Source organism: Triturus cristatus, chromosome 1_1, assembly GCF_964204655.1.
Source record: "Triturus cristatus chromosome 1_1, aTriCri1.1, whole genome shotgun sequence".
Classification (NCBI taxonomy): domain Eukaryota; kingdom Metazoa; phylum Chordata; class Amphibia; order Caudata; family Salamandridae; genus Triturus; species Triturus cristatus.
In genome coordinates, this window is record NC_140579.1 from 547202921 (window position 1) to 547216007 (window position 13087).

At 52.5% G+C, this 13087-nt stretch overlaps 1 protein-coding gene across 1 annotated transcript in view; it reads right to left on the reverse strand.

Moving 5' to 3' along the window:
• Nucleotides 1-4940: 4940 nt before the first annotated feature.
• LOC146870586 (copine-8-like) overlaps nucleotides 4941-13087 on the reverse strand; it is a 1950277-nt gene continuing 1942130 nt past the window's right edge. The window contains exon 17 of the mRNA XM_085643269.1: nucleotides 4941-5129. Coding sequence (XP_085499395.1) covers nucleotides 4941-5129 — 189 coding nt within the window. The remainder of the gene's footprint in view (nucleotides 5130-13087) is intronic.

Consider the following 13087-nt stretch of genomic DNA (forward strand, 5'->3'; position numbering starts at 1 on the left):
GCCAAAGTCGGACGGTGTGTTGCTGGACGCTACACCCAGCCTGCAACTGCGCATCTTCACTGCCTGGGCTATACTGACGGTCAGTGATCACGTTCAGCCAGAAAGGTGTATGTACTGTGGGAGGTAAAAGCTTTAGTCTGCGCAGGCGGCAGTGGAGCAGCCGGCAAAGGATTTCTAACTTGGTCTTATTTGAGTGTTTAGTCAAGGTCATAATTCTGAGGAAGGAGGCAAGGCCATGCTTATAAACTACCCTTTCCAAGGGTGTGGTTTGTCCAGAGAACTCGAATAGAGGTTCCTATTCCAAGATAAAGCAGAAATCTTTCCTGTGAAGCATTCACAAGAGGAAGATGAGTAGAAACACATTTTTTCCCTATTTTTCGTCCTGTTCATTGTACAATGTTTTCTTTATTTTTGCTTCATGCAGTTGAATTCCATTAGATTCTTTGGTCTGGCTCTTCTCTGTTCCATGTGCTTCGGAAAGTTTGGTTCCTGACTTACCTACTACAACAATATCTCCATCTTCACTCAAGGATTATCAAATTGCCACTTTATTGACCTTTGTGTTTTTTCATCTTAACTGGGACCCTCTTAAGGAGAGCATGTGATTACTTTAACATGTTACACTGTGCAAAGCTATATTGTGGATACTGGGAGGAGTCGCCTTATCCTCAAGAAATTAAGAGAGAATCTGGACAGACATTCACTGCGTCCAGTCTTTGACATAGGGCTGGAGAGACCCATATTTACTTCTTACCAGGACAATCCTCTGCAAGAAAAAAAGAACTGATCCTATATGACAATCAGGCTGGACATCTTTGTTTCTAGATTTGTCCCCAATAGCTAAGCCCTAAGTGGAATTACTTGCATTGCACACCCTCAAATTCACATGCCCTGTAGCCACCTGCAACTTTCCTTTTGTGTTGGAACAAGAGCCGGCTATAAGAAACAATACTCCAATCAGGTAGACTCCACAGACTCTCTCTAATCCGTGACCCCTTTGAACATCTGATACTGCCCAGCTCCGTTCTTGCAAAGAATGCTTGATATGCTTTAGAGTGTTAGGAACTATATTTTTTGAAAGTGGCACACCTTAAGAAGGGCCTTTGGCTTACCATCGGTACATACACCTATAACCTGCATAAGAACTAGCCCGCAAGTGCCAATTGCTTGAATTAGTCTGGACTTCAGATGAAGCAGTGTAGCAACAGTAGGAAAGCACACTTGATCGGGAAAGGGTTTCAGAAGCTGCAATATTACTGCAAAGCTGTATCTAAGACGGATGCTGCCATTTGTTGCATGCAACTCAAAAGTGGTTTTAGCCTAGACCACAGAACTGTTAGCGCTGCTACTGTAGAAGTATAGAGGGGGCGGGGTAACAAAAGGCAGTATATTCAACTATACTTCCTAACCACTGAGCTTCTGGGACAGATATCAAAAAGGGAATGTCATCAGAGTTGTGGGCAGTGCCAATGTGGTGCATCTGTAGTAGCAAATCTGGTCCCAGGAAAGCAGGGCTTAAAAGTTTATTGATCCAATTTGACACCTGAGATTATTTCTATATACAAGAAACATGCAGAAGAAGCATCCGTTAGAAATACTATCAGTGAACTCTGGGGCAAACACCAGGAGACAGCATTATTGACAACAAAGAGACCCTAGCAAAAACTGATGATGTAATACACAATGATCCCATCCAAAGGAAAGGGCAGTTTAACTCACATAGTGGTTTCAGTGACATATGAGAGAAGAAATGGCACCTCTCTCACCCGTGCAAGAAATTAAAAATCAAAATCAGTGACACACTGGCCTTGAGAGAAGATTTGAACCCTAAAATTCGCCACACAACCAACACCCCTGCCTATCTGGCTGACAAGCTCACCAGGTCTGTTGACTCTCTACAAACCACCAACCGGAAGGAACACATTCAGATGGGAAATGAAGAAATGGAAAAACCAAGACAACAAGCCTGCTCTGTCCATGCAGCAAGAATCTGAAACAGCATACCCGTAACCATCGGGGCTGACAAGACCAATTCTGCTCTCAGAACACAAGTGCCCCTGCAATCACTTTTCGACTGAAATTTACCCCTTGATCTTATATAGGGCTCCACTACCTTCCTGATCGGCTATATTTGTGCTGTACAAATAACACATAAAAAACACTGAAAGACGATATTTACTAACACCAAAGGCAGATTCCATGAAAGACCACACAAAGAGAGCCCAACTGTCAGTTACATCAAACAACCACATTGAGAAACACACCATCAATGACTGATGCACAAGCCCAAACATTGAACAGAGAAAAGAGGTACACTAAGCTGAAGAAAAAGAAACAGAGGAAGAGACAACATCGCTGTCACATCAGTTTGAGAGACAGGCACACCAACAGTCTGATAACTGGACCACAGACATAAGCACGATGCAGAGTAAGTCATCACTGACACACCACATACTGACATTTTAAGCGCATACTTATCGTGATAATTAAACTACAACTTCAAAACGCTAAGTACTACTGGCTTAAAAAAACTCACAAATAGAAATAGAGAGAATCAGTGGCGCACAAAAGTTTGCCATGGTTAAAGACAGACTTAGCTGAACAGATACGGCAACATCGGAAGTGACAGCATTACTGACACGAGAGGGAGACCGCCAGAGAGCCAATGGCATTGATACCAAATACATTATAGGAGACCACATCGCTGGCATAAAAATAAATCGTTGGGGGCGGGGGTGGTCGCGACTCAGCACTGACACAAGACACAGACACTAAAAGAGGGACACCGTAGGCGAAAGTGAGAGACTGATACTAATGAGAGGGATATCGAGGGAAAGCCGAGTAAAAATGAGAAACAGCAGCAAAGCACCCAAACAAATAAAGGCGCACTGACTTTAGAAACAAACACTAAAGTGACAGTATTGCTGCTACCAAAGAGACAGCGGCACTGAGACAGACACCAGGAGTGACACTGTCAAAACCGAAGACAAACACTGGGAAATGAACAATAATTAAAAGAAGACCATTACCGATAACGAACAAAGACAACTGGGGAGAAAGTGACTGAAACTTAAAAGATCAACTTGGAGGTACCGAGGACGCCATTAGATGCGGGAGATTTTAATGTAAATCATCTCAGAAACAACTAGCAAAGCAGGGGCGCCAGAGGCAGCGTAGAAACAACTAGCCAAGCAGGGGCGCCAGAGGTAGCGTATACTGACTCTGGTGCCGCAATAATCGAGACACTGGTGTCTAGGTTCAACTAAGAGACTGTAGAGACACACAGTGGGACACACCAAAAGCAATCACTAACACGGTCCCTAAGGGGCGACAGGGTTTCAGACACTAGAACACAGCATTACTGATGCTAGACAGTAGAGTAGGCTTTCTGACACCGGAGGTGCAGACGCCAGGAGATGCAGCAGCTGATTCCCCGGAGGACCACCTGTGGCGGTATTAGACACCCCAGCTAAACACCAGAAGAAACTGCATTATCCTCTTTAGGATCAGAGGCAAACACTGAGAGGGGTGTCAGAAGAACCAGTCTCTGCTGATTGGGTACTGGAAAACTCGGTGGGATATGCAAGGAAAACCAGAAACTGGCACAGGAAGAGGACGTAGCATCAATACAGACGAAATAACACCATGACAGCCAGCATTCCGATCCCCACAGAGACAGAAACACTAATAGGCAGCGTTACTGACCCAAAAAGAAAGAAAAAATGACAGACAGCACTGACACATCCAGAAAAATACAGGGAGTAAAGGAACCCTGCATTCAGAGACACACATGCCTGTTGCCCGCTTCATCCGCCTGGAAGGCAGATGTCTCACCTGCATCCAGTCACCGCGTCCCGAGTGGACAGACAGATGGACGTGGTCCGGTATGCGGCCCTCAGGCCAATAAGAGCTTGTGACAGGGCTCGGCCGGACGCGGAGGCTCTCAGATCTCGCGGACGCCACCAACTCAGCAGTAAAAGGCTTTGTACCGAGCCGCGGACGGACAATAGAAGACCAGACAGACAGACAGAGCAAGATGGTGGCGGCGTCCGCGAGCGCGCCGCGTGACTGTTGCGAGGGAGGCGCGAATCAGGAACGAGGAACACAGGTGCGGGAAGGGGGGGGTGACGGTCAGGGTGTTTGCAAGTTAGTGGAAGCCGGAGGCCACCAAATCCCTGCCAGGGGCCGCCACGAATATGTATTGTATCCGATTCCTCGTGGCGGCCCCTGGGGTTTGGCGGCCCTGTGCAGGTGCACAGCTTGCACATGCCTAAGGCCGCCCCTGCATAGAGCAACAGCATCAAGTGGGAAAGACATTCATTGAGCAAAAAGATATCATTATCCAAGAGTCCACTGAATCAGTAGTTAGCTTTCAGGTGAGGGAGGGAGAAAAAACTTCATAAGGCAGGCAAAAATCTCATTCACATAGTGAAAAAAAGAAAGGACTCTTGAAAACAGGTCAAAGGTTAAGCAACCCCTTGGGAAGGAAGAGAATTGAGGCAATAAACGTCATCACCATGTTACTAGGTGCAAGAGAGGAAGAGTCACAACAGTAAAGACTGAATCATGTAATGACTGCCATCTTTACAGGAAGTAATGTCACTGAGAAGGGGGCATTGTCCTGACCCTCTTTCACTCGCTCCCACTCTGTTGGAAACGAGGCAAGTTCTGCTTCCCACAAGTTCTTTCTGAGAGACTGTCATAATGGGGTTTGTAAACACCCCAGCTATCGTTTCAAATACAATGCTTTCCCACTGGTTTGGTCAGCTGGATTCACACTACCTCTCACTGCCTGGCCTTGGGGGGACACAGCAACATACAAGATACTTTCCACGGACAATCCTGATGTCTGGGGATGCATCTGAGGATGAAAGGCTGAAACGACGAGAAGTCCCGTGGCCAACTAGGTAGATGTGTTTTTCTGGAAGCTCCTGCCATCGTTAGATTTGTGTCTGAAGGATGTGTCCCGGGGGGGTGTAGGGCAGTGGTGCAGGGTTAGGTTTGATGCCGCGGGCTTTCATGTAGGATATAAACTGGTCCGGAATCTCAGCCAGGACATCTTTGGCCAGCCGGGCCATGCTGAGGACGTGGTTCCCAGTGCGGTCGATGTAATCACGGAATGGGACAAACTGCAAGAAAATATAACAGAAGTGTTAGGAAGCGAGGCACAACAAAGAAACTACCATACACCTGCTGGCGTTAGGTTCAGGAAGGGAGGCACAACAAACATGCTACCGTACACCTGCTGGCGTTAGGTTCAGGAAGGGAGGCACAACAAACATGCTACCGTACACCTGCTGGCGTTAGGTTCAGGAAGGGAGGCACAACAAAGATGCTACCGTACACCTGCTGGCGTTAGGTTCAGGAAGGGAGGCACAACAAAGACGCTACCGTACATCTGCTGGTGTTAGGTTCAGGAAGGGAGGCACAACAAAGACGCTACCATACATCTGCTGGTGTTAGGTTCAGTGTGAGAAGTTGGCCTGGCATATGCTGGTCTCTAGTTATAGTGGCCACCTTGCACCAGTCCAATTCGACTCTTATGGTAAATAGGTTTAAGACAACCTTTTAAAGAAAGCTATCCTAGTGGTAGCTGTGGAGAGCAGCCTTCAGGCTAAGTCTCAGAGGAATGTAAAGCAGCTTGTTTTACCTTATAATCTCTTGAATTACCAAATGAAAGGACACCACACAGGTATATATATCAAATATATATGTATTTATTTCTATACACACTCTACTAATCTCTTTATGAGATTAGAAGCCAGGAACACATTCAAATATCAATGTTTCACAATAAGTGAAGCACAAATATGGCAGGGGCCCTAGGGGCATACTAGACCATATACTAAAAAAGAGGTTTAGAAAAGTCGACTTGCAGAATGACAAGGCCTAGGGCCTGTAGAATTGCTTGGGCTTCACGACTGCAGTGATAGCAGGTAAGTAACAGACCCACGGGAGACGCGTGCAGTGTGAGAACACAGAAGCGGGTTCCCTATTGATTGCAATGGAGCAAGTCGCGGTTTGATTTTTAAAGTTTTAGGGTACTTCGAGGAAGTCTACAAGCAAGCCACTTACAAGGTAAGTAATTCGAGGGCCAACACACACTAGGGCACCGGAGTGCACGAGTTACCTCACCCAGGGATGCCGGGTGCATAGGTGTCTTTTGGTGTCGGGTCGCGTCGCTGTTTTCTATAGAGACCAAAGAAGACTTGCTGCTTGCGGCGACTGAAGAAGTGTCCGGTGGAATCCAAGGCTGGATTCAAGATATAGGAGACCTGAAAATTGAAGGGACAGTGTTCACAGTCATTTGCCAGTGACCCGGGGCCAGGAAGATGGATGCCCACGGATGTCGGGTGATTTCAGGTCGTCGATGGTGTTTTGACTCTTCGCTCACGAAGTCCAGGAGAGATCGACGATGACCAGCAGCTGGATTCGGAGTGTCCCATGATGTCTGCAGCTGATGGCGGTGTCGGCAACCGGATTGGAGCCAACAAACCTTGGCAAAAGCAAGTCTCATGTAGAGTAAAGAAAGTCGATGGTGCAGACCAGCAAGGTCTGAGGGACTCACCCAGTGTAGGTGAGTGAGGGCAGGCCTGGAGCAACCAGGGGAGTCCTTTGAGTTGAGATGAAAGTCTTCGGTGGACCCACTAGCCAACGGGCAAGGGATCGCAAAGACGCCTCTTGAGGAAATGCTTCACAGGACCCCAGGGTGACTCTGGACGTGGCAGGCCTCTGATTTTTGCTGCAAAACCTGCTGGAGGCTTGGGCCACAAATGGTCGAAACCACAAGTTCGTAGAACGTCGAGAAGGAGTTGCACTTGACAATAGTGCACGGTTCCCAGGTATTGCAGTTCCTCATCACTCGTGGGGTCCAGACACGACAGCTCCACTTGGGGCTCAAAATGGCTGACGAGAGGTCAGGAAACACCACTCCACTGCCCTAATCCTTGACCCTGAAACACCACCCCCAGCATGACCCCCCACACTGCCCGAACACCGCTGCCCTGCCCTCAACCCTGAAACACCACCCCCTTGCACGACCCTCCACACTGCCCGAACACCACTGCACTGCTCTAAAGCCTGAAATACCACCCCCTGCATGACCCCCTAGACTGCCTTACACCACTGCACTGCCCTAAACACTGAAATACCACCCCCAGCACGACACCCTACACTGCCCTAACACCACTGCACTACCCTAAACCCTGAAACACCACCCCCTGCATAACCCCCTACACTTCCCGAACACCACTGCACTGCCCTAAATCCTGAAACACCAGCACCAGCAAGACCCCCTACACTGCCCGAACACCACTGAACTGCCCTAAACCGTGAAACACCAGGCCCAGCACGACCCCCTACACTGCCCGAACACCACTGCCCTAAACCCTGAAACACCACCCCCAGCAAGACCCCTACACTGCCCAAACACCACTCCCGTAAACCCTGAAACACCACCCCCAGCACGACAGCCTACACTGCCCGAACACCACTGCACTGCCCTAAACCCTGAAACACCACCCCCAGCAAGAGCTGCTACACTGTCCGAAAACCACTGCCATAAACCCTGCAAAACCACACCCAGCAAGACCCCCTACACTGCCCAAATACCAGTGCCCTAAACCACCACCCCCTGCCTTACCCCCTACACTGCTGGAACACCACTGCACCACTGCCCTAAACCCTTAAACGCCATCCCCAGCAAGACTGCCTACACTGCCCGAACACCAATGCCCTAAACCCTAAAACATCACCCCCTGCAAGACCCCCTACACTGCCCGAACACCACCGCACTGCCCTAAACCCTGAAACAAACCCCCTGCACGACCCCCTATACTACCCGAACACCAGTGCACTGGACTAAACCCTGAAACACCACCCCCAGCACGACCCCCTACACTGCCCGAACACCACTGCAATGCCCAAAACCCGAGTACGACCCCCCACACTACCTGAACACCACTGCACTGCCCTAAACCCTAAAACACCACCCCCTGCAAGACCCCCTACACTGCCGGAACACCACTGCACCACTGCCCTAAACCCTGAAACACCACCCCCAGCAAAACCCTACACACTCCAAACATCACTGCCCTAAACCCTGAACACCAGCTCTGCAAGACCCCTACACTGCCGAAAACCACTGCACTTCCCTAAACCCTAAAACACCACGCCCTGCACGACCCCCTACACTGCCCGAACACCACTGCACTTCCCTAAACCCTAAAACACCAGCCCCAGCATGACCCCTCACACTGCACGAACACCACTGCACTGCACTAAACCCTGAAACACCACACCCAGCATGACCCCCTACACTGCCCTAAACCCTGAAACACCACCACAGCAAGACCACCTACACTGCCCGAACACCACTGCACTTCCCTAAACCCTGAAACACCACCCCCTGCCCAACCCCCTACACTGCCCGAACACCACTGCACTGCCCTAAACCCTGCAAAACCACCCCCTGCACGATCCCCTACACTGCCCGAACACCACTGCAGTGGCCTAAACCCTGAAACACCACCCCCAGCACGACCCCCTACACGGCCCGAACACCACTGCTCTGCCCTAAACCCTGAAACACCAGCCCCAGCACGACCCCCTACACTGCCCGAACACCACTGCGGTGCCCTAAACCCTGAAACACCAGCTCCAGCACGACCCCCACACTGCCCTAACACCACTGAACTGCCCTAAACCCTGAAACACCACCCCAGGACGACCCCCTACACTCACCGAACACTGCACTGCCCTAAACCCTGAAACAACAGCCCCAACACGACCCCCTACACTGTCGGAACACCACTGCACTGCCCTAATCCTTGACCCTTAAACACCACCCCCAGCATGACCCCCCACACTGCCCAAACACCGCTGCCCTGCCCTAAACCCTGAAACACCACCCCCTTGCACGACCCCCCACACTGCCCGAAACCACTGCACTGCTCTAAAGCCTGAAATACCACCCCCTGCATGACCCCCTACACTGCCTTACACCACTGCACTGCCCTAAACCCTGAAACACCACCCCCAGCACGACCCCCTACACTGCCCTAACACCACTGCACTCCCCTAGACCCTGAAACACCACCCCCTGCATGACCGCCTACACTGCCCGAACACCGATGCACTGCCCTAAACCCTGAAACACCAGCCCCAGCATGACCCCCTACACTGCCGGAACACCACTGCACTACCCTAAACCCTGAAACATCAGCCAGCACAACCCCCTACACTGGCGGAACACCACTGCACTGCCCTAAACCCTGAAACACCAGCCCCAGCACAACCCCCTACACTGCCCGAACACCACTGAACTGCCCTAAACCCTGAAACACCAGCCCCAGCACGACCCCCTACACTGCCCAAACACCACTGCCCTAAACCCTGAAACACCACCCCAGCAAGACCACCTACACTGCCCGAACACCACTCACGTAAACCCTGAAACACCACCCCCAGCATGACCCCCTACTCTGCCCGACAACCACTGCACTGCCCTAAACCATGAAACACCAACCCCAGCACGACACCCTACACTGCCCGAACACCACTGCACTGCCCTAGACCCTGAAACACCACCCCCAGCAAGAGCCGCAACACTGTCCGAATACCACTGCCATAAACCCTGCAACACCACACCCAGCAAGACCCCCTACACTGCCCGAATACCAGTGCCCTAAACCCTGAAACACCACCCCCTGCAAGACCCCCTACACTGCTGGAACACCACTGCAGCACTGCCCTAAACCCTTAAACGCCACCGCCAGCAAGACCGCCTATACTGCCCGAACACCACTGCCATAAACCCTGAAACACCACCCCCTGCAAGACCCCTTACACTGCCCAAACACCACTGTACTGCCCTAAACCCTGAAACACCACCCCCTGCACGACCCCCTACACTGCCCGAACACCACTGCACTGCCCTAAACCCTGAAACACAACCCCCAGCACGACCCCCTACACTGCCTGAACACCACTGCCCTAAACCCTGAAACACCACCCCCTGCACGACCCCCTACACTGCTCTAACACCACTGCACTACCCTAAACCCTGAAACACCACCCCCTGCATAACCCCCTACACTGCCCGAACACCACTGCACTGCCCTAAACCCTGAAACACCAGCCCCAGCATGACCAACTACACTGCCCGAACACCGCTGCACTGCCCAAAACCCTGAAACACCAGCCCCAGCATGACCCCCTACACTGCCGGAACACCACTGCACTGCCCTAAACCCTGTAACATCAGCCAGCACGACCCCCTACTCTGCCAGAACACCAATGCACTGCCCTAAACCCTGAAACACCAGCCCCAGCACGACCCCCTACACTGCCTGACCACTGCACTGCCCTAAACCCTAAAACACCACCCCAGCACGACCCCCTACACTGCCCGAACACCACTGTACTGCCCTATACCCTAAAACACCGCCCCCAGCACGACCCCCTACACTGCCTGAACACCACTGCACTGCCCTATACCCTAAAACACCAGCCCCAGCACAACCCCCTACACTGCCCGAACACCACTGCACTCCCCTAAACCCTAAAACACTAGCCCCAGCACGACCCCTCACACAGCCCAAACAACACTGCTTTGCCCTAAAACCTGAAACACCACCCCAGCACATCCCAATACACTGCCCGAACACCACTGCACTGCCCTAAACCCTGAAACACCAGCCCCAGCACGACCCCCTACACTGCCCGAACACCACTGCGCTGCCCTAAACCCGAAACATCAGCCCCAGCACGACCCGCTACACTGCCCGAACACCACTGCACTGCCCTAAACCCTGAAACACCAGCCCCAACACGACCCCCTAAACTGCCCGCACACCACTGCACTGCCCTAAACCCTGAAACACCACCCCAGGACGACCCCCTACACTGACCGAACACTGCACTGCCCTAAACACTGAAACACCAGCTCCAGCACGGCCCCCTACACTGCGCGAGCACAATTGTACTGCCCTAAACCTTGAAACATCAGCCCCAACATAACCCCATACACTGTCCGAACACCACTGCCCTAGTCCTTGACCCTGAAACACCACCCCCACCATGACCCCCCACACTGCCCGAATACCGCTGCCCTGAACCCTGCAACACCAGCCCCTTGCATGACCCCCCACACTGCCCGAACACCACTGCACTGCTCCAAAGCCTGAAATACCACCCCCTGCATGACCCCCTACACTGCCTTACACCACTGCACTGCCCTAAACCCTGAAACACCACCCCCAGCACGACCCCCTACACTGCCCTAACACCACTGCCCTAATCCTTGACCCTGAAACACCACCCCCACCATGAACCCCCACACTGCCCAAACACCGCTGCCCTGAACCCTGAAACACCATCCCCTTGCACGACCCCCCACACTGCCCGAACACCACTGCACTGCCCTAAACCCTGAAACACCACACCCAGCAAAATCCCTACACTGCCCAAACACCACAGCCCTAAACCCTGAAACACCTCCCCTGCAAGACCCCCTACACTGCCCGAAAACCACTGCACTTCCCTAAACCCTGAAACACCACCCCCTGCATGACCCTCCAACACTGCCCGAACACCACTGCACAGCCCTAAACCCTGAAACACCACCCCCTGCATGACCCCCTACACTGCCTTACACCACTGCACTGCCCTTAACCCTGAAACACCACCCCCAGCACGAACCCTACACTGCCCTAACACCACTGCACTACCCTAAACCCTGAAACACCACCCCCTGCATGACCCCCTACACTGCCCAAAAACCACTGCACTGCACTAAACCCTGAAACACCAGCCCCACCATGACCAACTACACTGCCCGAACACCGCTGCACTGCCCTAAACCCTGAAACAACAGCCCCAGCACGACCCCCTACACTGCTGGAACACCACTGCACTGCCCTAAACCCTGAAACATCAGCCAGTACAACCCCCTACACTGCCGGAACACCACTGCACTGCCCTAAACCCTGAAACACCAGCCCCAGCACGACCCCTTACACTGCCCGAACACCACTGCTCTAAACCCTGAAAAACCACCCCCAGCAAGACCCCCTACACTGCCCGAACACCACTCCCGTAAACCCTGAAACTCCACCCCCAGCATGACCCCCTACTCTGCCCGACCACCACTGCACTGCGCTAAACCCTGAAACACCACCCCCAGCACGACACCCTACACTGCCCGAACACCACTGCACTCCCCTAAACCCTGAAACACCACCCCCAGCAAGAGCCGCTACACTGTCTGAATACCACTGCCATAATCCCTGCAACACCACACCCAGCAAGACCCCCTACACTGCCCGAATACCAGTGCCCTAAACCCTGAAACACCACCCCCTGCAAGACCCCCTACACTGCTGGAACACCACTGCACCACTGCCCTAAACCCATAAACGCCACCCCAGCAAGACCGCCTACACTGCCCGAACACCACTGCCCTAAACCCTGAAACACCACCCCTTGCAAGACCCCCTACACTGCCCGAACACTACCGCACTGCCATGAACCCTGAAACAAACCCCCTGCACGACCCCCTACACTGCCCGAACACCACGGCACTGCCCTAAACCCTAAAACCCCACCCCAGCACAACCCCCCACACTACCTGAACACTACTGCACTGCCCTAAACCCTGAAACACCACCCCCAGCAAAACCCCCTACACTGCCTGAACATCACTGCCCTAAACCCTGAAACACCAGCCCAAACACGACCCCCTAAACTGCCAGAACACCACTGCACTGCCCTAAACCCTGAAACACCACCCCAGGACGACCCCCTACACTGACCGAACACTGCACTGCCCTAAACACTGAAACACCAGCCCCAGCACGGCCCCCTACACTGCGCGAGCACAACTGCACTGCCCTAAACCTTGAAACATCAGCCCCAACACGACCCCCTACACTGTCCGAACACCACTGCCCTAGTCCTTGACCCTGAAACACCACACCCACCATGACCCCCCACACTGCCCGAACACCGCTGCCCTAAACCCTGCAACACCAGCCCCTTGCATGACCTCCCACACTGCCCGAACACCACTGCACTGCTCCAAAGCCTG